This window comes from Chlorocebus sabaeus, chromosome 1 (genome assembly GCF_047675955.1).
Source record: "Chlorocebus sabaeus isolate Y175 chromosome 1, mChlSab1.0.hap1, whole genome shotgun sequence".
In the NCBI taxonomy this organism is placed as follows: Eukaryota; Metazoa; Chordata; class Mammalia; order Primates; family Cercopithecidae; genus Chlorocebus; species Chlorocebus sabaeus.
In genome coordinates, this window is record NC_132904.1 from 102,316,191 (window position 1) to 102,343,239 (window position 27,049).

The 27,049-nt window shown below is 36.2% G+C and overlaps 1 protein-coding gene across 5 annotated transcripts in view; it reads left to right on the forward strand.

Annotated features, from left to right (window-relative positions):
- Positions 1–27,049, forward strand: part of GRIA4 (glutamate ionotropic receptor AMPA type subunit 4) — a 375,959-nt gene that overhangs the window by 229,196 nt on the left and 119,714 nt on the right. For all 5 annotated transcript variants that reach the window (XM_008020706.3, XM_008020702.3, XM_008020705.3 and 2 more), the window contains exon 5: positions 21,268–21,452. In XM_008020706.3, coding sequence (XP_008018897.1) covers positions 21,268–21,452 — 185 coding nt within the window. The remainder of the gene's footprint in view (positions 1–21,267; positions 21,453–27,049) is intronic.

The window sequence follows — 27,049 nt, forward strand, 5'->3', positions numbered from 1 at the left end:
CACCAAGGAAATACTATTCTCTCAATTCTCATTTCTATTCTGACAGTGACTTCCTTTTTTTTTTTTTTTTTTTTTTTTTACCTTTTTTAGGTCATGTAATCGCTATCTCATTTTATTTTGCTATAAAATGGAAAAATGTTATTCTTCCTTACAAAACACACATTTCTGTGTGATGTTTTGTCAAAATCTTATATAAGCACAGCCAATAATTTCTGATAATTAATGGATTCAGGGTTAAAAATAAGAACCCCAGCCCATGAGCCGAGATCGCACCACCCCACTCCAGCCTGGGTGACAGAGCAAGACTCCATCTCAAAAAAAAAAAAAAAGAAGAACCTCAAATTACACACTTAATCATTAATAGTGGCCGATACTTCATTCTCATAATCAGCTTCTCTAGTTAATTCTCTAATTAGTTATAATTAGCATTGTTATTATATTATAAAGAAATGTTTTGAAAGTATATTGTTAATCATAATAAACTTTTTCTATTATTTTATTAATTTTGTTCTTTTACAAAATTTTATTTATAGGTAAGGGAAAAGTAAGCTTAAGCCTACCTTATCTAAACTTTCTGCAAATGCTGAACTGGCTAAGTCTACAATAACTAGATCCTTCTAGATTGTTTATGTTATTACCAAAATGAAGTTATATTGTCTTATAAGTTTATATAAATCAAAATTATTTTAAAACAATTTGACTAATATTTGACAAGTTATAACAGATAATATTACTACATTTCAAATGATTCTGATTTCCTTTGACTATTATGTTAAAATCCACGAGGACTTTTACTCAGTTTTTAGGCCATACATTTTTCTTCTTATAAAGTGAACTCAATTTTTTGGTCATTATAAACCACTGGACACTTGGACACAAGCATTTTCTCACTGATGCTATATAAAATCTTCAGTAACCCATTTCTACCCACAATAAAGCAGGTAATATTGTCACCAGAACACATTTATTCTTCTGCACTGGATGCTTCTACATGATTTTCATTTAGAATTCTGAAACTGTCCCTCAAATTTGACAGCATAACTCATGGGAACTTTATAATATGGTAGGGGAACACGAAGTGACTTATTTTAAAAGAAATGTCCAAATATATCTGCAGTATGTGTGTGAGGCATTTTAGAAGGCACCCTGTTGTGCTGTATAATATTGATGGCACAGTGCCATGCTGTCATAGACTTAAAAGGCTTGAGCAATGCAGTTTCTATACCATATTATAAGACTCTCCAAAATTGCTTCAGAGGCTCTCAAACAATTTCAGAATTCCCTCTTTAACTTTTATTAAACTTAAAATAGTACAAACATCTCACTGACTCAAAATATCGTGAAAAATTGTGCATTTCTTAGAAAGCTACAGTCTCCCAAAGAAAGTGGAATCTGAACTGCTTCTCCATTTTAGTATTTATATGGTTTCAGAAATTGTCTCTTTTCATCTATTATTAACCAAAAGGTTTTGACCTTTCTTTACTTTTGTAACTTTTTCATAATCAACTGCCCCAAATCCTCAAAAACTATGTTCTTGCCTTCCATGACTTAGAGAAAGCTCTAAAAACAAACAAATTAGCCTGTATAGAAATGGCTCCTTGTTTATTAAAAAGCCCTACAAATTTGAATTTTCTTTCAGTCTTCTTTAAGCATTTGGTTTGCTCCATGGCAAAATTTAGATGATTAGCACTGCTCTATATATCTTAATGGCTTCTCTTTCACCCTTGTTTCTCTCTGATATGTTTCATCACTGAAAAAGTCACATAAGTCAACATTCAAATACCTGAACCAAACATAAGGTACAGAGCGGGTTCTTAAAAAAAAAAAAATTCTTAAATCTTTAAAAAATTATTTTCACTTTTGTTTCTACATCTAATACCTTATCCTCAACACTTTTTCTTAAATCTTTAGTTTTGGCATTTGAGGACAAAATTAAGACACGAGCACTGTTCTTTGTGTGACCTTGTGGGCAGAAGGGGCCAGTTCTGCCTGTGGATGATTGGCACTCCTTCACAGCAGGACTGTAGGCCTAGAGTCCAATGCCCAGCTTTCTTACTAATCCACCTCCCAGAATTGGCAGGGAAGAAAATCAGGATAGTGTGGAGCGTTTTCTGGGAAGCTATTTTTTTTTTTTAATTTGAAAAAGAGTTTTTTATTCTAAAATTATGTCTTTCCTACTTTTCTAGAATTGAAGTGTTTCCTTTTATAAATTATGCAGATTTAGATCGTGGTTATAGGTTTTGCACTTTTTTTTTTTTTTTTTTTTTGTCATCCTGACTTATTAAAATAAAGACTTGGCAAATCCAAATGGGTGCCTCCATTTTCGTTGTTGCTGTTGATCCAAAGACCGTGGAGCCCTTGAGTCCAAAGTCACACTGAGATCTCACTCCATTTCGGATATGCAGTCTTCCTATTTAAACAGCTTATCTTATTCTCCCCAGGAGAAGCTAGAGATATCATAAAAGAGATTCTTGCTTCTGTACTGTGAATGTCACAGCTAATAGGAACACAAACAACTGTCTTTCACTCATTGAATTAATATTTACTGAGTACCTACTATGTACTAAGCATTGGGGGTATAAGTGGGGTGTGTTTTAATTTTTTTAATTTACTTTTTCACATGGAAGTCTCAGGGAAGAGCTCATTGAGAAGTTACCATTTGAGTGCAACATGAAAGGGGTGAGGGGAACATCTGGTTTTCTGGGGAAAAGCATTCAAGATAGAGGGAAGAGCATGTGCAGTGCCCTAAGGAGAGAGTATATGTTCTCTGACTGAGGAATGGCAATGAAACCAGTTTGACCAGAACAGAGAGAGCAAAGAGCCAAGGACAGGAGAAAGGTGTCCAAGAAGTAGAGGAAGAATGACATTGTAAGGACTCTTTCCTTTGCCCTAAGGGACATGGAAAGCTATTGGAGGATTTTGAGTAGAGGTGTACCAGGATATGACTTTAAATTTAACAGGATTAGTGTGACCGCCATGATAAGGATAGACTGAGAGGGATCACAGGCCAAAACAAGAAGAGACCTTAAGAAACTATTGCAGTAACTGAGGTGAGAGATGATGGGACTTGTACTAGGACAGTAGCAGCAAAGCTATTGAGAAGTTTCCATGTCTATTTTGAAGGTAGACCCAAAGGGATTTACTGACAAGATTAGATGGTACTTTCTGGCACACATTGATACTGAACCACTTTTCACATTGCTCAATCACCTAATACTTTGACTGTCAGTTTGCTTAAGCAGATCATGAGATAATCATATCATGAGTCTCAGCCACACCCTCTTAATCTTTTTCAAAGGTGTGGCCGCCACTGACTTTAAAGGAGAAATGAAAGAGTGAAAGCATTAAGATACAATAAAGATATCTCTTTCCCTGAAACACACAGGAAAGTGGAGTTTCAGGTCTGCTGAGGCTGGGATCAACCAATTGGTGAAGGACTCAGGAATTCTTACTGCACATCTGTTCCTGGAAGAATATGATGCTAAGAGAAAAAGAATCAAATTTTTGAATAACCTGTAACTGCCCTGTTAAAAGATTTATTATAATGGAAACTCAGAAACTTATTTTGCTCTTTTTTTCCTTTGCTGTATTCTGCAAATGGCTCAAATCCTCTTGAAGACTGTTGACTTCCCCTTAATTTTTCTCTGTCCAGAATCCCCCAAGGACAAGGACAATGTTCTCAGAGCCATGAGAGCAGTTTTGTTTTGGGGGTTTTTTGTTTGTTTGTTTTTAAGATCCTATAGCTCTTCCAAGTACTCTGCCTTGGGCAAACCACTCTGGTTCATCCTTTGTGTTCACATCAGGAGTTTGATTAAATTGTCACTATGATTCCTCCTAGCTGAAAAATGCTTTGATTCAACATGGATTAGAATTGGCTGTGGAATTTTCTTGCCTAATAGGGTCACTTGATCTTCAAATCTACTACTTTATGTTGTTTTATAAAGGATACTACTGGGTTTATTTAACAGTTTTAAATTGGTTGGAAACATAATACACAATAAATAATAACACTCAATATATAACTCATTAGAGCCTATCTTTGAATACTTTCATATACCTAAAAATTAATTTGGCTGTTCAGGAATAAAATCCAATGGATACACTCTGTCAACCCAACTGTATCACCTGTTTCAGTCTTCCAAAGCCAGGAAAGCCTTGACTGTTCTCCATGGGAATTTCACTGCGATTCCAATAATCTTGGTCTCAACATCTCGCAAACACTGGAGATCTAGAATCCTTTGCTCTCAAACACTTGATTCCAGTTCCTGGCCCTCAGTTCTAGTTACCTCAAAGAATTTCTAGTAGTTTCATAGGTTTCTGAAATAAAATGGAAGTGTTGGGACGATCCTATGTGACTCCTCAGAAGCATAGATATTGACCTTTGGCCAGATAAGGATGAGAAAAATAATACAAGAGACTCAAGAACTACCTGGATACTTAAGACCTCTTCATGGATAAAATCTGTGGACTTCATGTGACCTCCTCCATTGGTCACTTTTTTCTGTAAATGCTTTTTGCCAGCTCTCAGTTACAAAAAGAAGAGGAATTTGAAGATTATGAACTGCTTGATGGCAGTGTCTTATTTATCTCTGTTCTCTAAGACATAGCCTGGTAACTGGCTTCTGCATCTTGGTTTACCTACATAGTCCTGGTTTGTACCTGATATCCTAGTGTAATCTTAACAGTGCCCAATGCCCCCTTTCACTCTTGAAAGTGTCTTGGTATCTATGATAAATTGTACAGTCACTCTACTTACAATAAGCGATCAAAGTTAAACACTGTTGAGCTAAAAATTTAATGAAATGGATATAACTTCCCCTTCCAATTTCTATAAAGTGACCAACCCAATATGAGTGAGTTTGTGATACAAGTCACCTTCAGACATACTTGAAAAGATTTCAGATTATTCTGTGGACAAACAGTCTATTATTAAATATGCCAAATGGTTTTCTTTTCTGCTCCACTCTGACCTCATCATGTTTCAAGAACCTCTTCAAATGGAATATTGGGACATAGTAAATTATGAATTCTAGTGAGAGCTATGTTTTACAGCTGTATAATCCAGACCCTAAATGCCCTTGCAGGGAATAAAATGAAAATTAATGAACTGCAGAGCAATTGTAAAACAGGACCTTTGCATTAAGAACAAACTATTCAGTAACAGCTTTTAATAAGGTAACTATCCATTAACAGCATAATGTAGTCTTTGTACATTTCTAGGACTTATGTCACTGAGAAAATACATTAAGAATTATTTCTCCAAATATCCTAAAAGTTTCAGGTAATGGTTCCTTTATCTAGAATTGTTTTATTACTATCATTAGTGCTATACAGACTTTATTACTTCTGCTGCTGCTACCATTACTGCTACTACTACTATTAGCACTACTACCACTACTGCTACTACTATTGCACACATACAAACACACTTAGGGCACATTAGGGCAACAGTCCCCAACCTTTTTGGCACCAGGGACTGGTTTCCTGGAAAACAATTTTTCCACAGGGATGTGAGGGATGAAACTGTTCCACTTCAGATCATCAGGATCTTAGATTCTCATGAGAAGCACACAACCTAGATCCCTAGCACGTGCAGTTCACAATAGGGTTCATGCTCCTATGAGCATCTAATGCCCCTGCTGTTCTGACAGGAGGTGGAGCTCAGGCAGTAATGCTCCCTTGCCCACTGCTCACATCTTACTGTGTAGCCAAGTTGCTAACAGGCCAGGGACCAGTAGGGATCTACAGATCGCGGGTTGGGGACCTCTACATTAGGGCACAGGCTATAGTGTAAAATATATCGGCAACTTAAGGGGAAACATATTCCATAACAAATCTCTTTATCTCTAGCATTTGATACAAAGATAGCAGGTAATTCAAGAATACATTTAATGAGAGTCTAAAATGCTTTTTTTTTTTTTTTTTTTTTTGTTACTCACTGAATCAACATCCACATGTTTTAAGAGCCAGATGGTAAAGTGGCAGGATACGACATTTTATTTTGAATGCTGAAAAATTTACAGAAAAGGTATTCCCACCTCCCTATGGAAAGTTATTTTTAGACAAAGCTAAAATTTTCCCCAAAAAGCAACTTTGGATCTGTCAGGCAGAACATTTATATAATTGCTTAATTGTGACCTTAAAGTTCCAAACCATAATGGAGAAATATTAGATTTGGAAAACTTTAATTACTGGTGTTGAAACTGACCCATTCAAACCACTGAAAATCCCTGTAGATGGCCCTATAGAATATTTGGTTCTGGACATTGGAATTATCTGATGAGCCTGCCAGAATAGGTGGCTGGAAAATATACTCCATGAAATTTAACTAGTCGACTCGCTGAGAAGAATTTTGTAGAATTAACCACTTTAATTTTGGGTAATGTCTTCCAAAAATGATAATTTTGACATCTTTTGTATCAAGTAAGCCATTATTTGTGGCAGCAATTGGATGACAAAAGCCTTTGCTTTTCAGGCCACGTTTAGTTGATAAAAATGATGTCATTAGCATAATGGAGAACATTTGCTTATTATTTGTTAAAAAACTGTCTTTGTCTAAAATGTAAAAGGAGTACAAGATCACTAAGGTACAACTAAAATAAGAGAAGGGACAGCAGGCAGCACTTTTTTGTACTCTTTGAAATTTTTAAACTCTTGTGTTAGAGCTTTCTTAGTATTAAAAAAAAATTGATAAAGATTGTAAATATTCAACATGTACAACGTGATGATTTAGAATAAATGTACCCTCCTAATTGTTGGCACAATATTAAAATATAGTTTACTTTAAAGTGGTCATTTCAGAAGATGTAAGGTTAGAACATACGCTTTTTCTGTCCCCAGAATGTAATGAAAGCATAGTGAAAGTTACAAACTGTCTCAGGCAATTATTGGAATTTACATTAAAGTGGGAAAATAACAGGATGGGTAGAAAATTAATACCTATGTATTTCTTCTACCAAACATATTCTGCTTTGAGCTCAAAGCTACTTCAGTTAGTTGCTATCCTGGTGGGAAACTAATGGTGCACTCTAACTGTGCCATCAAGAAGTGCTTAATAATGGAACTGCTTTTAAAAAGGTGTGGGCAAGTTTTAGGGACACCAACAAGAAAAAAGATGGTGTCCCATCCCAGAAGTAGCAAGAGCAAGGAGTCTTTACCACCATAAGTCTGAATAGGCAAGGAAGGTGAAGATGTGGTTGTGTGGAGAGTGTAGCTGTATGGAGAATGCTGAATGGCAGAGACTAGGGCGTTTATTTAGAGATGCAGTCACCCCCAACATCAACCTGGCAGGAAAGGAATCATGTAAAGAATATGTGACTTCCTTGGGAGGCCAAGGCAGGTGGATCACCTGAGGTGAGGAGTTCAAGACCACCCTGGTCAACATGGCGAAAACCTGTCTCTACTAAATATCCAAAAATATTAGCTAGGCATTGTGGCAGGTGCCTGTAATCTCAGCAACTCAGAAAGCTGAGGCAGAAGAATTGCTTGAACCTGGGAGCCAGAGGTTGCAGTGACCCCAGATCGCGCCACTGTACTCCAGCCTAGGTGACAGAGCACTAGACTCCATCTCAAAAAGAAAAAAGAAAAGAATACCTGAATTCCCTCTTCTCCCTTTGATATGTCGCATGTGATTCCTTTTAATCAACTCAACTGGAAGCCAAAATACACAGCTGCAGACCATACTGGTCAGCCTCTTCTAACACTGATACAGAGCAAGGTCAGGCAAAATAAAAAGTGGATGTGGATCTGGACGGACACTAAGTATCTAGCTCAGTTCTTAAAGAGACACCTAGTGTAACCTCTGAGTGGCAATGACCAGCATAATAATAAATCTATAGATCTGGAATATACACACGTTTGCCTTTTGTAAAATGAATAGCTAATTGAGGAGCCAATTGGAGTGGTCCATTTGGCAATGATGCTGAACTACCTATTTAAACAGATTAACAGCAGCAGCACAGCCAAAGTAGTTTTCACTGTCAGGTGATGGATCAAATGAGGCAGGACCAGTGCACAAGCCCCAGATAAGGAGAGTGCTAAGCTATATAAGCTTGGGAGCAGCTCTGCTAGGACTATTAAGCCAGTATAAACAGAATTTCATACAACAGTGGTTATCCTTTACTTTCTGCAACCTTAACTACCAAACAAAACATAGACATTAATATCACACACTTTACAGTCATAATTAGTTCTGAAAACCAACCCTAGGATTCTCTACTGGAATTTGTTGTTCTCGGGTTTTTTAAGCCAAACTTATTAAAAGGATTTGAACTAACAAATTACTTCATGTATTTACTGTGTTCTGTCACACTGCAACTAAACTTGCCAGTTTTAGAAATATGATACCAGTGTTTGCCCAAATGTGTATAACAATTTAATTCGCCAGCACAATTCATTTGATTGTGCCTATCGGTTTCATGAAAGTAAACTTTGAGGCCGGGTGCAGTGGCTCAAGCCTGTAATCCCAGCACTTTGGGAGGCCGAGATGGGAGGATCATAAGGTCAGGAAATCGAGACCATCCTGGCTAACACGGTGAAACCCCGTCTCTACTAAAAAAAAAAAAAAAAATACAAAAAACTAGCTGGGCGTGGTGGCGGGTGCCTGTAGTCCCAGCTACTCAGGAGGCTGAGGCAGGAGAATGGCGTAAACCTGGCAGGCGGAGCTTGCAGTGAGCTGAGATCCAGCCACTGCACTCCAGCCTGGGCGACAGGGCGAGACTCCGCCTCAAAAAAAAGAAAAAAAAAAGTAAACTTTGAAAACCTTACTGAGTTTCTACCAAAATGTCAGTGGCACATGGTACCATTGTGAAAAAAAAGCAAAGCAAAACTGACGAATTGCCACATTGTAAATATTTGATGAAAAATAAATAATTTCATCTGACTTCTCCTCTTGATAATACAAACTTGGTTCCAATTTGTTACAGTTATATAAGTTATTGTATACTTTTTTTTGCATTCATTATAATTCTCAGGCACACTTACTCTAATTAAAATATAAGTACTTTTTGGCTTTACCATCTTAATACCTATTCAGAAAACTTGCCTACATTAATCCCTGCATCAATAAAAGTTATTCTACACCATAATTCAAACTTAATTTGTGAAATAATCCTATGGGATTTTGTGACTATTTCTAGAAGGGAAAAACTTGAGCAAGCATATAGCTAGATCTAAGTAGTAACTCAAAAGCTTTTTGACTAAAGTCGACCTAATTCTACGGTTTAATGTTTGATGTCCTTACAGAGAGAAGGCAGTTGATAGTGTGTCCTAAGCAGTGCCGGGACGACATCATTAACCAAACTGGACCACAGGGCAGCATTCACAGGCTATTCTGAAGAAAGAAACTGTGTTCATTATTGTAATCTTTGCAATAGTTGTAACGGTCGGGCTAGAGCAACCAGAGACATTTGGGGAAGGGAGAATTGGGAGAAGGGGGCTTTACCTCCCTGTGAGCTTAGAGGGAAAGCAGCAAACATACGCTCAATGTAAAGAGCAGAAGCCACCACATTCCTTGGAAATATCATAGTATCCAGCAGTGCTTCGTGGTCAGGGATATGTCTGGGTCAAAAATGAATCCTTAATAGGGGAATAAAATTAACCCAAACTGCATGGAATTAAGTTTTCATTGTATTATAGACCATATCATAGAGGAGAATAAAAAGCAGACTTTAATATCAGACGGAATGAGGCTTTACCAATTCATAGCTACATGATCTTGGCCAAGAACTTAACTTCTGTATCATCAGTTCCTTTATATAAAATGAAGATAATAAAACTAACACCATGCCAATAAAGCACTTAATACAGTATTGAAGGTCATGGATTTGTCAGGTCTTTAATAATTGTTATTACTATTACCTTTATTATTATTAGGCTTGATCAAATGGGAAGGGATATATAAAAAGGGCAGAATTTTTACCCTTGTCATTTAATTCAACCTAATTCCCTCTTCTTGAGCTTATTCTTTCCTTTGTGTGAAAAAAATAGGGAAATCAAAATGAATAAAAACTAGTCCCATACTTAAAGGGAACTAGACAGGTAAACCAGCAATTACAGTTATAATTTCACATCCCTGAGGTTAGTGACAGGCACACTGTACTTTCCAAGGTAGCATATAGAACTTATGTAATAAATGATTTAATTAATTCAGTGTAGCATGAGCTGTAATTACTGTACAAACAGCTAGGGAAATGTAAAGAAAAAAGGCAAAAACCCCACACGGATGAGGCCAGAGAAGGGTTGTGAAATGGTCTAAAGCTGAAGTTGAGGCTTAAAGAAAGATTAGAAGTTGCCAGTGAGTGTAGGGCATACAGACTCTCTTAGCACAGGGAATAGCCATTGCATTGTGTTAAATGCAAGAGAGAGTCTGGTTTATTCAGAGAACCACCAATCTTCAGTATGAGTTGAGTGATGCATACCTAAGAGACACAGTGAGAGATTGGTTTGGGAAGAACAACATCCATCCTGTCACCGCTCCTGGTCATTTATATTCCTTCTTTCCCTCATTTTCCTTCATAGCACTTACTACCTCTTGTCATTCTATCATAAATATATTTGTGTATTGCTTCTTGTCTGCCTCAGCCACTGGAATGTAAACTTCATGAAGGTAGGCACATCTTACTGTTCCATTTCTATATCTGCAGCCTCTGGATCAGTGGCCTGAAATATAGGAAATGCTCAACAAATATTCATTGAACGAAAAGTGAAAGAAGAAATAGAGAACTGCTCATGAAATGTCTTAAATGTAATATTTAGGAAGAAATGTCAGAATTGGTGTGGGATGAGGGTGAAGCTGAGCAATGAGTCTGAGAGAATCTCTTAGATTTCTGACTAAAGTGACTAAGTAAACGTCTAATGACCAAATATGGAATGCAAAAAACAGAACTAGGTTTTTGTTTTTCATCTGAAGGGAGTGTGGGATGTTGAGTTATACAGTATGACTCTCCCGGAGTTGTAGGGATGTATTTCTTCACCTATGAAGAATCCGCAATCTACTTCTCTCAAATGAACAGCAGCATTATAAGCTACTCTACCATGTGGAATGAAGCTGATTTTTATTTACAGCTATAGAAAAGATTATCATGACTAATAAAATCCTACATTAATCTTCTTCATTACATAGAAAGTCAAAGGTGGAAGATTAAGAAATTTAAATAACCTTCCTCGGAACCACAGGGTTGAAGTGGAAACAGAACGTTTGCAGTTAAAAGTAACAGAGGCTACCACTGACCCCATCATTTATCACCTAGCATGCTGTTCAAGAAATCACTCTGTATTTAGATAATCACCTCAGTGTCATTTCTCCACTAAAGAAATTTAATAGTGAGCAATCAAATGTATTCACTCTCAGTCCCTGACATGAGTTTACAATTACTTCTTAGAACTGAGCTAGCCTCAGTAGGATATAAAAATTAGGCTAATCATATGGTGAATACTTACTTCATCCTGTGTTTTTTCCTGCTAGGAACAGAAATTGTCTCCATAATTGTATGCAAATCCTTTCACCAGAATCATCACAAGAAAATTATGTACTGCTACTCCTGCTCTAAAGAAAAGACGAAGTAATGTTTTAAAATATCACTTTCAAATCAACCAAAATGAATGGTTTTGGCTTTGTGTATAAAAGCCAGATCCAAATTAATATTATTTACAGTACACAGCTTGGCATGTGAATATAACAAGCTGATACTTAATATGTTATGTAACACTTCTTTGAGTTTCGTTGCTAGTGATTGCTTTTATGATTAATTAATGAGATCTGTTGGACTCAAACTACAACATAGGGTAGAATAAATTAATTGGTCTTTTAAGAACCAGAAGTCTTCGGACAGCATTGGCTGTCTTGCACCCTCAATTAATGAGTCAATTTTGCAGGTTAGCTCAGGATTTGTTTTTATGAACCAAAAACATTTCTGTTTTTATCATTTAGAATGGAGTCCTTTCTGAAATGAATTTCACACTTACTTTAATTCTGAGTTTTTTGAAGCTTATTTTCCCTCTTATTAATGACTCAGGATGGTTGCTATGAATAAAGATTATGAAAATCGGAGATTAATATTAAGGGCTACCTTAGGATGTCTCTAAAGGTATTCCTGCTGAGATATGTGGGACTCTAGACTTCTACAACTCAAGACCTCCCTCTGCCATTTGTAGAGTTGTGGAGTTTTTGCATTTACTTGCCACATTATTTTAGGACCTAAATGTACAAAGTATAAATTAAGTAGTTTTCAGTCATTCAGATGCCACATAATATTACTTATTATTCATTCAGAAGCTGTCTCTGGGATGAACAATAAGATATTGCTGATATTTCATTATCTTTGATCAGCAGAAATGAAAATTTCATATGGCTCTACCTGATACAATGAAATATCTCCTGGCTCATATACAGATAAGTACAGAATTGGTTGGGGAGCGGGGGAGTGTAGAATTTAGAGAAAAGCAAACAATCAACACTCGCCTTTCTTTCCACTTTTTCTGGAGTGGGTCTCGGTGAGAGGAGCTTTGGCATCATGCCTGTATTAAGTTCAGTAGTCTCCTATTTGGATTCCCTGTCCTCTTTCTCTTTCCACTCTTCGGATGCATCATTTCCACTATATGAAGCTAACATTATAAAAGCAGTTTTATAAATCTGTCTCTTCTCTGCTCCAAAGCTTCCGAAGTTTCTAGTGTTTCACTATTGTTTCACGATTATCAAGGGAGTAATTTCTCAACCTTCAGTATTTAATTATCCAAAAGTATTTATTGAGTCCCTTTTAGATGCCAAGTCTTCTTCTAGGCACAGTGAACAAAACAAAGTTCCTGACTTCATGAGCTTACCTTCTAGTGGGGGAAACAGACAATAAACAAGGTGAGTGAGTAAAATCTAGAGTATATTAGGTGGTGGTGAGGTATTGAGGAGAAAGTAAAGCAGAGAAGAGAAACAGAAAATCATAGGATGAAGGAGTTGAAATTTTACATAAAGTGACCCAGAACGGCCTCACTGAAGAGAAGGCATTTGGGTAGAAACCTAAGAACATAAAGGCAGAACCCTGAAGACCCATCTTGGTGAAAGCACAGCAGGGTGAAGCCCGAGGCAGAGCACCCCTGGCAAAGAGGCCAGATGGCTGGTAATGTTTGAGAGTGAGAGAGAGGTAGATGACATCAGTATAAAGGAGCAATTGGAGAGTTTGGACCTGTAAGTGGTGTGATCTGGCTTGCCTGGAAAGTTCCATTCCTGAAGCTATGAGCAGTGTGAAGGGGAGGAAAGAAAAAACATGTAAACAGGCACTTGCAATAATCCTTGGCAAGAGGCTGGGGCCTAGGTGGAGGCAGTGTTGGTAGGGAGAAATGGTCAGGTTTTTGATATATTTTGGAAGGTAGTCTTTTTTTTTTTTTTTTTCTTTTTTTTTTTTTTTCGCATTTATTCATTTTTTTTTTTAATTTATTTATTATTATTAAACTTCAAGTTGTAGGGTACATGTGCACAACGTGCAGGTTTGCTACATATGTATACTTGTGCCATGTTGGTGTGCTACACCCATCAACTCGTCATTTACATCAGGTATAACTCCCAATGCAATCCCTCCCCCCTCCCCCCTCCCCATGATAGGCCCCGGTGTGTGATGTTCCCCTTCCCGAGTCCAAGTGATCTCATTGCCTGGGTATATACCCAAAGGATTATAAATTATGCTGCTATAAGGACACATGCACACGTATGTTTATTGCAGCACTATTCACAATAGCAAAGACTTGGAATCAACCCAAATGTCCATCAGTGACAGATTGGATTAAGAAAATGTGGCACATATACACCATGGAATACTATGCAGCCATAAAAAAGGATGCGTTTGTGTCCTTTGTAGGGACATGGATGCAGCTGGAAACCATCATTCTTAGCAAACTATCACAAGAACAGAAAACCAAACACCGCATGTTCTCACTCGTAGGTGGGAACTGAACAATGGAAGGTAGTCTTGACAGAATATGCTAAAATACGAGATGTGCTTGTGAGAGAAAGAACAGAATTGATGGTGACTGTGATTGAAAGGCCTTCACATCGCAGCCTCAGCCTTCCTTGCTAATTTCATCGCTCTCTCTGTTTCCATGCTGAAGTGTGCTGAAAAGTCCCTAAGCTGGAGAATGGAAGACTTGAGTTCAATTCACAGTTCTGCTATTTAGTGGGGTTATGCTTTGATATAAGTCACCTATGTTGCTTTTATTTCTTCACCTTTATGGTGGGGATAATATCTACTTCACAGGGCTGTTATGAGGTTCAATTGTATTGTGAAATACTAATAAAGCATAATGTAGTTTATGAATACATTACTCCAGCAGCCTGCTCTATTGACTATCAACAATTAATAATTTATTTAGCATTCTTCAAGCTCCTGCCTCTGTGCCTTTGTTTTATGATGCAGTAGCTCCTTCCTCCTCACCATCTTTATTCATCAACCCTTTCCATCCTTTAGGGACCATACCACAGTCCAAGTCATTCTCTCCATGGTGAAACCCCCTTTGAAAGGATCTATTCTTTTGCTTAACATGATTTCCCAAAGTATCGCAATATTGAATAGGTTTGACACTCAGAATTATGTCTTATATACTTTACATGCTTAATATTAGACAAAGACCTTGTTTGAGTGCCTGTTAACTCACAAACATATATTTTAATTCCCTTATAAAAACTACAATGGTTGTTCTTTATGCACATTGGAACTGTGAACTTTATACAATGTGACATAAAAAAGTATCAAATCAGAATTGTACATTTTATATAGTGTGATATATAAAATATATAGTAAAACAGATGAAAGAAAAAAATTATACTTTATGAGCAAAATAATAGCTGTATAGTAATTATGCCAGATATTTATTCTGATTGGAAATTAGTCGTTTGCTATTTGAGTTTAAAATTATTCAAATTTTTCAAAAATGCTTTACTTAAAATAGAAACACATTGCCTTTATTGGAAAAAGATGTTGGTGGAGGCCCACCATGCTAAGAAGATAAAAAATGGTGGAATCAAACTTGAAAAGAGATCCAGTGTATTCGCAGGGAATATTCAAAATCTACAGATTGTTTCCATTGATGTCTATAACCAGAGAGAAAAATGGGTTTCTCAGACCCCTGTCAGAATTTATTATACTACTTTGGGGGATGAAGGAGGTGGCTGCAAGGATAGTTTTCATCAGAAGTCAATTGACACCTGAAATCCAAACAGAAAAATATGTGCTTCTGAAGGTCAAAAAAACCCTAAGAGTTCAATCTGAAAATGGAAGTAGAATGACCACCAGTAGAATAGATAGTGGTCAGACTCAAATCATCTCTCTCTTTGTCATTTATGTGTCATTAATCACCAAACTAATTTATCCTGTATCCTTAATCTAGAAACTATTCTCCTTCCTCTGCATGGTCCTAAATCTGGCCCCTATTACTTCTCACCGGGATTACTACCATGTGGCTTCCTAAGGGATTTTCCCATTTCTGTGCTACCCACATCCATTCTATTTTCCACACTTCAGCTATAATCATCCCTCTAAGACACATTGTTCTGTCACTCTCTTCTGAAAGTCTATGAAGCAAAACCTAAATTCCTTTAAATGATAGAGAAAGCTCTTGTAATATATCCCTTGCCTGTTCATCTCTCCAGTCTTAGAAGCTCTTTCCACAGCCCATGCCAATTCTCCACATATCCCTTCTTGTCCTTCCAAACACACAAAATAAACTGAAGCTTTTGAAGCTTCTGAATGTGACCTGCTATGCAAGATAAAAAGTATATTCATAAAGTCTTTTAAGGAGAGTTTCCTGAAGCCTCCACACAACCTTTCCACTTACAACCCATTGCCCACAACTTAGTCACAGAGCCATATATCTAGCTGAAAGAGAAGCAAGAAAATATATTTATTCTGACTGTCCATAGGTCCAAGTTAAAATCTCCCCTTCATTGCTTTGGATGAAGGGGAGAAGTAGTAGAGAACCACCAACTTACAGACTCTATGACAGTGCTTTAACCTTAAAGATTTAAAGTATCAAATTTTCTTACAAGATGTCATCTGAACTAAATATGAATACTAGAGAATCAGAAGACAATAAATGTTAGTGTCAGAAAATGCCTTAGGAAAAATCTAGGACCCAGAATAACCACCTATAACAATGATTATTATCAATCCATCTTTGAAATTGAATTTTCTACTTTTACTCTTGAGTGTCTGTAGAAAAGGGAAAACTCAAGATACTCCATCTTATCTTGGGTTTACATGAATAGCTTCAAGCTGTAAAAGTAGGAAAATCTTTGCTTATTTTTAGTATGCCCTTTATGAACTATGGCATAAATAAATACTATAGTTACAGCTGCAGATAATTTTACCCAAGCTACAATGTTGGTTACTCCTCCATGTGCTGAAACCTGGGGGTCCAGACTGTGGCCTTTGAACATGTTATTTCAGTACTAAGCTGCTTTGGAAAGAGTCCAACCTAAATGGTTATTAAATCTACTCCACAGTTCCAGCATGGTGGCATTAAATTCAGTGAGGATTACAGAATCTTATTCCTTTCTGTAACTCAAATCAATATGTGGCATTAGAAACACACAGACATACACACCTTTTTCCTTGAATCTACTAGTTTTGGGCACTGACAAATTGTGCTAGACCAGAGATATTGATGATGTAGTAGCAAGTACCTCCATAGCAATTTACACAATTAATGAGGGAGGCTTTAATTTAACTAACTACAAGCTGCTGCTATGCCCCTTGCCATGTTCCCTTTTCAGGCTCAGCAACCTCCCATGGGACAGACCTAGTCTTCTCCTTCCCAAACCAGGTCCCATAATCTAGATGTTTCTCTATCCCATATTCATCAAAATGGCATACCCTTCATCTTATTACTTCATTATTCTGATGATATTCCTTGATTATTTCCACATTCTTACCTCTTCCCATTTTCTCCTCAATTTCAAAATCTGAAAAATGTCTTCTATATCCAGCATTCCATTAACCCTGCTCATGTTAAGTGCACCAATGACCTTCTCGTTGAAAAGCACAATGGACACTTTCTAGTTCTCATCCAAGTAAAGCTTTTTCAGGGCAAATGCATAACTCCTTCTTTTCTAAATACTTTCTTCCCTGGCACAAATGTATTCTGCTTCTCTTTCTGCTGTTCTGTGTGCAGACAGTTAAATAACTCTTGCAAACGAAAACATCAAATAAATAAGCCCAGCTATTGTTGTGAGTAGCAACATCCCTGAATTGGTGCTCATCCAAAATAGGTCATAATCCATGGATGATGTAATAAGTGTTGACGTGTAAGGGTGCAGTAGCTCAGGACTGCTTACCTCATTTTGATTTTATTTAACATAATTGATAAAATCTTTATGTGATATCATAACACTTAAAAATATTTTATATGTAATTGGCAGTGTTCTTTAGTAACTATGAAGAAGCCCTTAATTACTATTATAATCTAATAAGGTGATTATGTCAATGGTATGCTCTACTATTCTAAAAAATTATTTTCATCACATTGAATTTATTTATACAATGAGGTGTATTTTGCATAATGGATAGTTTACCTATCAGTTTTGCTAGATAGTAAATTATTTGTAAAAACAAGAAGCACATCTTTATCTTTTGTTTCACCTTTGCATTTCACATTGCCTATCTTTTTAAAAATGTTCTTATAGGTACATAGTAGCTGTATATATTTATGGGGTGCGTGAAATATTTTGATATAGGCATACAATGCATAATGATCACATCAGAGTAACTGAGTATCCATCACCTCAAGCATTTATTCTTTATGTTATAAACATTCTAATTATACTCTTAAAGTTATTTTAAAATGTACAATAAATTATTGTTGACTTTAGTCACCCTGTTGTGCTGTCAAAGACTATATCTTATCTATCCTATCTAACTATATTTTTGTACCCATTAACCATCCCCATTTCCCTCCTCCCTCACTATCCTTCCCAGCCTCTGGTAACCGTCATTCTACTATCTCCATAAGTTCAATTGTTTTAACTTTTAGCTCCCATAAATGAGTGAGAACATGTGAAGCTCGTCTATCTGTACCTGGCTTATTTCACTTAACAAAATGTCATCCAGTTCCCACATCTTTATCTTGATATACTTTATAGAATTCTGTATGTAGTAGGTTTTCAGTATATTATGTTGAATTAAAATGTTAGACAGCTTTTTAGAGTAGAAGCAATATTTAAAATATCCTTTACAGTAGTGAATTTCCTGTTCACTACGTGATATTCACCTAAAACTGAAGCATTCATTTTTTGGCCAACAATATTGTACGACAGATTTTCTAATAATTAGGAGATACAAATCATAGCCAGATGTGGAAATAGTATGACTTGACTTACGATTTTCTAGTTTATATAACAACTAAGTTACATAATCATAGATTCAACAGCAGTATTTTATCCTAGTTACAATATATTTCCAGCTATGTTAGCAAATAAATAAGACACTCACATCTGAATATCAATGAATAATCAGAGAGCATATCAGAATCAAACATAGCTTATAAAAGAATATAATTTTAGCCAAGCTCTGAAACTATTACTGCATGTCCTTTTCTCTGCAATGAAAGGATGCCATTTATTTCTGACTATGATTAATGGGGCTTTGTAAGTAACCAACTTTCTTTACCATTCAACAAAGATTGTGTCCTAGGGTTCTGTCTGATTCCAATTCGAGTGTCATTTTAAATCTAAAAAATCAGATAATGGAAGGCTGGATTTGAATTATAATTTTGTTTTTAGATTGAGTCCTTCACTTTTGTAAGGTAAGTGGGAATACCTATAAATTTCATCAGAAAGTGTGTGGCTCCACATTCTGTAAAAGTCATGTCAGCAGGAGAATAACAACATGCATCCCTAGTCCTGACATGAAGCCTGACAGCCACATGATGCCAGAAATGCAGCAATATTTAGAGAATCGTGCCAAGCTGTGAATTGAGCACAGGGAGAAGACTATTTCTATGTGTGGGGGCCGTTTTTATTATTTTTACAACACTCAAGCAAACAAAAAAATGTTAGCATTATTCTGGTATGATGATAAATAAAAGGAGAAAAAAGAAAAGTAATACGTCAATTGGTATTTTTAAAAGCATTCATTTTAAGTCAAAGAATATGTTCATAGGTGTCAAAAAATGATTTAAAGGAACATTGCCTCAGTTACCATCAGAGCATAAGCCCCCGCGACAGAATAAATGAGGCATGAACATATATATTAAGGAAGGTTTCATATCATCACGTTACATATGCGTTGAATGGGAAACAAGAGAAAGAGTGCTGGGGTTTTGGGGCAGGGGATCTAGGTAAGATTTGAAAAGATAATTACTGGCACGCATTACAAAAGGAAAGACTAAATGGAACAATAGATATACCAGAATAATTATATAGTAATTAACATGCCCTCTTTCTTCCTCTTCGGGGAATTTTTTTTCATTTAGATAAAAATGAATCCTGACTGCCACAGTATTTCATTTGGCAGGATATCAGGTAATTTATATTTCAAATATGATCTCATCATCGGTTCCATCTGTTGATCTTAACTGAGCATCAGTAATATTTGGAACTCTGATATGTAGAAAATATACCTGAAAAAATTAAAAATCCCTGAATCTATGAGACTCACATACCAATTAGAAAACTCAACGAATATGCCCTTATCTTGCAAGGGCTTTATATTTGTTTTAAAACTTCACTTTTAATCCACCCAGCTCTCTACCCAATTCCAGGATCACAGGAAGAAGAAACTACAGATAGTTGCTATAGAATGAGCTCAAATAAGTGTTAGACTTCCTTAAAGAGGACTAGAATATTTTGTTTATGCTAAACCATAAAGTAAAAATACAACTAACAGGCTCTGATCCTAACCAATCTTAGTGTATGGGATACTTATACATTCAAAGAATCTTTTTTTTTTTTAATCTTCTCTCACATTACAATTCAAAAATGAGAGATGGGACTGGGTGCTGTGTCTCATGCCTATAATCCCAGCACTTTGGGAGGCTGAGGCGGGTGGATCACGAGGTCAGGAGTTCAAGACCAGTCTGGCCAATATGGTGAAACCCCATCTCTACTAAAAATACAAAAATTAGCCAGGTATGGTGGCGTGAACCTGTAGTCCCAGTTACTCAGGAGGCTGAGGCAGAAGAATTGCTTGAAGCCGGGAGGCGGAGGTTGCAGTGAGCCAAGATCGTGCCACTGTACTCCAGCCTGGGCGACAGAGCAAGACTCCGTCTGAAAAAAAAAAAGGAGATGAAAAAAAGGCAAGACAATCAAGACAATGTTGGCCTGAAGATATACTCCAAATGCAGGAATTATGAGTTCACAGCTCCTGCCTTAATCCAGATGCTTGGACCAGATGCCTTCCCTTCCACATGCAGAGAGAACTAGATCAAGAACAGGGTGAAGACCATTCATTTTATTCTCTCATGGAAGGCTGTCTTCACATAATAAACGCCCCCACCTCTGGCAGTCTTGCATGCTCCTTCTCAACCTTCAAGACCCAATTCAAGTTGTTTCTCCTTTGTAGTATTTTTCCCTGTTCCATGCAGACAGCTCTAACCAAGCTTTCCCTTGAGCCAACCCTTTACCTTGAGTCGTGCTACACACTTTTTAAAACTAAGTTTCTCTTGTTTATTTGGTCATCAGTCTCTTACCGATTAGGAGTACCAGTGCCTCACCTAGTGGTCATTCAACTCATCCCCAGTCTGTATCATTCCCCTGCTGAGAGAGGAAGAGTTAAATAATGCCTCTCTAATATGCACCTGTCCTCATCTACAAATAAGGCACCGAGAATAATGGGTCCTCAGTAAATACTGTTGTACTATTTCTTTTACATCTTCTCTTCCGTAGTTGAACCAAAAATGTTGTTCTACCTTGCTCAAGGGCAAAGTCAAACAGTTGTTCAAAATGAGTTCCATCTAGTGAGTAAAATAACAAAAAGGGTTTATAAATTTCTATTGACTACAGGTGGATTTGTCTCATCAAAAAAAGTGTCTAGAGCAATGCAATGTTCTCCACTAAAGAGATTTTGAGAGTACAAGGTGTGGTGTTGCTACTTCATTCAATTGATATTTTAAGAGATTTTGTTCCCGTGACTAAAGAAAGAAAGAACAAATTATTCAGAAATCACCACACAGACTTTAAGTTTCTAAGCATTCAGTATATTTTGGAGTGTAACAGTGTTGATTTGGGCTCAGTGCCTGCATACGTCATTAAAGGGGAGTAATGTTTTTAGTAACTTTTTTTTCCCCCAATAGGATACTCGATACTCCAAGCTATTATGGAAAAAGCAGGACAAAATGGTTGGCATGTCAGCGCTATATGTGTGGAAAATTTTAATGATGTCAGCTATAGGCAACTTCTAGAAGAGCTTGATAGAAGACAAGAGAAGAAGTTTGTAATAGACTGTGAGATAGAGAGACTTCAAAACATATTAGAACAGGTAAGTCCTAGATTTTATGTTTTTAACCTAGACCCTATACAGAAAAATTTAACCTTTGATTGATTTCTCCCCATCAACATCTTCTCCCAACTTTTAATTTGGAGTGTGAGGTTTGAGAGTTTTCATTCCATGACTTATCTTCAGGACGAAATCACAATCTTTTATCACCAAAGACCCTTTTGGTTCTTAGGTCTCAACGTATTTAGAAAGCTATTTCTCACATATTCTTAAGACTTGAACAAGTGAAGGACCCTGTGTGAATCTTTAAGAGCTCCTGGCCTCCAGTTTTCAAAAATATGAATGTTGAAGATTAATCCCACCTAAAAACAGTACAAAAATTCTAAATTTGTGAGTGCATCTTTTTTAGAGGCACACTTACTTTAGAGAAGTGCTACATGAGAAATAGAAACATAAATTACTAAAGCAATAAAATAAAAGAAAATTCAGTGGCATACTGTATAAAATTTAGTGGAATACTGTATATAACATATTTTCTGCTAGGTATGATGAGTAAATACATTATTACCCCAGTGGAAATGGTTTTCAACTCTCCTCAAAACAGAAAAATCCTTGAATAAAGGTTTCAATAAATATTTGCTGATTTGATTTGAAGCAGCCAGGAAAAGATTAAACTGAGCTTTGCTGTTGTATTAAATGATAGGAAAATATCATCAAATAATGGATAACATCTGCCTTCCCCTACCCCTGCAGATCATGATAAAGCTTTAAAGGCTCTTTGGCTAAAATCGCAGTGAATGAATGCCATCTAGTGGTTTTAGAAATGCTTGCTCATATTTATCTATAGTATGTTAGTTCAGCCAGACATGGGCAACACAATTTTTTGTTGGTTAGTTTATTACATATCGTTTAACTGCATAATTATATGACTTGATTTCTAATAGTAAACTTGCCAATTTGGAGGCTTATTTATAGGAATAACTTTAGTATTCAATTATAAAAATGAAAATCAAAATATATTTCAGAGATTCAGCCTTACTATTTGCAGGCACGGGACTAGATGTCTTCAGTTTCCTTCCTCAACTATATTAACATTGGTAAAAGTGAAAAATAAAACAAAACAAACAAAAATGTTGTATTGCTAAAGTCTAAAGAAGCCAGACCATAAAAGGAAATAACAGAGTATTTGCTTCCTGTCATCCCTTTGTAGAAGAAAAAGCTATAGATAGATAGATAGATAGATAGATAGATAGATAGATAGACAGACATACCAAAGAAATATGTATATGTTATTTTGGGAAATATTAATTAAAAGCCTATACATTTATACATTACTCGGGCTTATTCTGAGAGAGTCCAAAAAATTATTGAAGTTGTAGCTATTCAATGTTTATGAAATTTTTAAATGGTTAGTTACAGAATCCAAGAAAAAAACCTTTCTTCTTTCTTAAGCAATACAGCCACTTTACCTCCGACTCCCATTGCCCTCCCTCCCACTCCCACCCCTGTATTGAAAGTTTGAGTTGTTTGACCTGAACAACTGAAGCTTTGTAAATAACTCACGATGAATCCCACAGAGCAGCCAATTCTAAGAACTGCCTGGATTGCCAAGTTCCTGTCAGAGGGTGAGTAAGGCTCAGAAAGACCCTCCACTTAGCACCTGTGCTTAAAAGACCAAGTCTGGAGGAGGCAGTTGAGTGCCTAAAGCACACTGACCTATTTCAGAGGCTTAGCTGGTTGCTAAGAAGAAAATCGGCACACCTGGGTGCTTTGGATAAACTCTTTGAATAAGCCATAAATGAGCTCTTGCTAAAGGAACTGGACATCTTATTTTTTTTGTCGTTTTAAAGAAATTAGAAAACTTGAGTGTCTACCTTTTCTATTTTTCTTGCCGAATTCTAAAAGGTTTCTTTTCTATCATGATTGCATGGTAATAATAATAATAATAATAGTAAGAGAACTTTGTCCATTTAAAATGCCTCTCAGGTATAAATCTCATAAATTGCAATAAAGTCGATTCCATTGTGAGAAAATAATGTACTCTTAATTGTCCTATAAAATTTTCCCTCAAGAAAAGCTGTGTTTTTATTCTGAACATGCTGTTGTTATTGTTGTTTACTATCTGTATTTTAATTCCTTGTAGCTCTAAATGAAACAACTTTTAATGTTTTCTTGGTTTTACTTTTGGCTCATCCACAAGAGCTAATCCACACTTTGTCAAGGATTTGTACATGTACCTTAAGACTCCTGTGTTTCAACATCCTCTTTCATAAATTAAGATAGCAAGAGGAAACAATTTCAAAACAAAGCATTTTTAAAAGGTAAAAAGTTAAATGCTAAATAGTCTTGATTAGAAAAATGCCTTTGAAAAGGTGGCCCTTTCTCAGAAGATGGTGAAATTAATACAATGATGATAACGTTCTAGAAGAATGGACACACTTCATATTAGTAAATTTCTATGGCTGGGCATGGTGGCTCATGCCTGTAATCCCAGAACTTTGGGAGGCCGAGGCAGGGGGATCACCTGAGGTTGGGAGTTCGAGACCAGTCTGACAAACAAGGAGAAACCCTGTCTCTACTAAAAATAAAAAATTAGCCGGGTGTGGTGGCACATGCCTGTAATCCTAGCTACTCGGGAGACTGAGACAGCAGAATCACTTAAACCCAGGAGGCGGAGGTTATGGTGACCCGAGATCGTACCATTACACTCCAGCCTGGGCAACAACAGTGAAACTCCATCTCAAAAAAAATAAAATAAAATAATTCTAGAAGGATGGGCACATTTCATATTATAGTAGCATGACATCAATAATTACTTCACTGACATCTTAATTTGTATCAATTTGCGAAAACATAGTAGAAATAGTTCAGACAATATTCTCTCAAAATACGTTAATGGGAAACTGTAGTTATAGAACCTTTTCATCTTCTATACATGTTTTCCAAATTATTTTTATGACATGAACTAATTAGTTCTTATAAATATATTCCTATTTAATATAGTAGTTAGACATACACTCATTCAAGCATGTCACAAAATGAGTTTAAGATCAAGTATTTGAAAATATGGTCTCATGTACACCACAAGAAAAAAATGGAAGAATATATGTAAATATCATCCACTGAGTCATTTAAGAGAGTAGAAACATATTGAAACCACAAAGTTAGATTTATTGTGATCGTATCAACTCCCATCAAACAAATTGGAATTTTGGCTCTCTAAATCCAATGGGCAATTTGGTCCACTCATTTGCAGAAACAAGCCTTGAAAAGAAACCTAAAACGAGAAGTATTTTTAAGTGTTTGCTGAATTTGTGATAAATTTTTGATAGAATATTTTTACTTAAATTGCTATGAGTTTGACTGAAAGATATAAATATCATTGTGGACCCTAGCTTTATTCCTTTCACCTAATTTTCTTCCTGTAACAATATGTCAATTATTTTGTAGAAGAGCTAGCAATAGCTTCATATAGCTGGAATCAAATGAACTGTTTCATATCAAAATAAGAGATTTATAGTGTGAGTCTTTTTATATATGATTTATACATGTATCTGTTAATTTTAAATTCTGAACTCTGTTGCTTGCAGAGAGTCCCTAGGGATTCTACCTAATAACGTTATCAATTGAACACTGAAGTATCAGATTTTGGTTCACATGTTTAACCTAGTAGCAAAAAAAGCAACAACAAACCTTATCTTAACTATCTTTCTGGCAGCCAAAGTAATTGAGCAAAATGGCACTTAAGGCTAGTGGTTGCTCATGCATTTTACTCTACTGTGATAAAAACCCAAGGGTCCAGCAGCTAGATTTGTGTGTTCCTGTTAGTGAAACCCTATTCCCATGAACTCCCAGCTGATCCTCTGGAACAGAATTATCACAATGGGTAGTTAGATGGTCTGCACTCGTCTACCTCTTTCTTTGGTCAGTTACATTATATCTCCCAAATTATGATGGTGCCAACAAAATAAAAATGAGTGTTTTCATTCTCTGAGAGATGGATAAGAAATCTTTAGTTGTTTATTTTTAAAAAGTAAATGGAATCACTTACCACCTATGATTCTTCTCCTTCTCACTTTAAATAAGGACAGTTGAGCTGAGATGACCTTGAAAACCCTTGCTCTCTCTAAAAGTCAATAATGCTGTTTCCAGTGAAGTCTTTTTAATGATTTGTTTGATCCTAAAGCAATGTATAATTTTATGCATGGGATATACCTGGAAAAGGAGCATGTATTAATAGTAAAACTTCAGTCAAGTGACCTTTTCTGGATATTTATTCATTCTACAAACATTTGTTAAGTCCCCACTCTGTGTGTGTGTGTGTGTGTGTGTGTGTGTGTGTGAGAGAGAGACACTACATATGCAGTGTGTGTGTATACATACATATATACACACACATATATACATACGCATATATGTAATATATATATAGTCAAGTACTCTGCTCTGCTGAAGATACAGTGTTAAACAAAACAGATACATTTTCTGCTGTAGTTAGTAACTTATGTCTGGTTAACTCAGGTTTAAACCAAAAATATTTCCTAAAATCCTACTAAAATATATTATTTCTTTTACAAATACATTATGTAGATGTACATAATGTATTGGATCTTACACTGCCTTGGGGATTTTGCTATGGGTGCCAGTTATTATTAAATAGATGAGATATCAAGGGCATTTGATAGAAAACTAGAACAATATTGATCCTAGTACAAACCATGGATGTATTTAAGTAATCTAACCAAGTATTTATCAGGAAAAGATAGGAAGTACTGACCTTACAGTATGAAGTAGATATTTAACAAAAGAATGGAGAAAATGTCTCTACAGTTAGACTCACAGATATCTTAAACCGCCTCTTTATCATGTACCCCAGATTTAATTGGAACCCCTTTCAGCAGTATTGCCACTTTTATTATATGAAAGGGAATTTAGTGTCCCATCAGATACAATGTGAATCTCAGATTACTGGCAAAACCAGTGACCTTCCCACACTGTTTGCAAATCAATCAAAAAAGCCTAAAAGCCACAGCTGACCTCTCAGAGGCTTATTGTGATGAAAAGAAGCCAATAATCCTACCTCAGGGCAAGATCAATAAGAAAGAGAGGAAAATTTCTCAAACCTAAATGTGGTCGTTTGCACATAATAGATGAAATGTAGACATGATCCCAGTTAACTTACTCTAAGCCCAAGGTCGCCTACCATGTTTAGTACCACCTAAGTGAGATGTTAGGACTCACAATTTTTGGCAAATGGTCAAATGCATGGCAATACTTAATAAACGCCTATGTATCTAGAGTTTGCATTTACAAATTTTCACAACTCTCAAACATCAGGGATCGTATCAAATCTAGAACTCTGCCAGTTCCCCCTGATTCCCAAAAAGTCTCTATATTGAATAAAGCATTAAAAGGAGCCAGAGGCTTAAAGAGCCTACCTCTGTATCCCATAACTGGTTGGGTCACTACCTAAAAGGAAAGGAACATTTTTGTTACTGGCTAATGGCCATAACGTCAATTTTTTGTACCAAAGCCAAAAAGCAAAACAAAACAAAACCCTCAAAAACAGAAGAGATAGAAGAAACAAAAAGAAGCACAACAAGAAGAGGAAAGATAGCTATAGGTATAAGGAGGAGAAG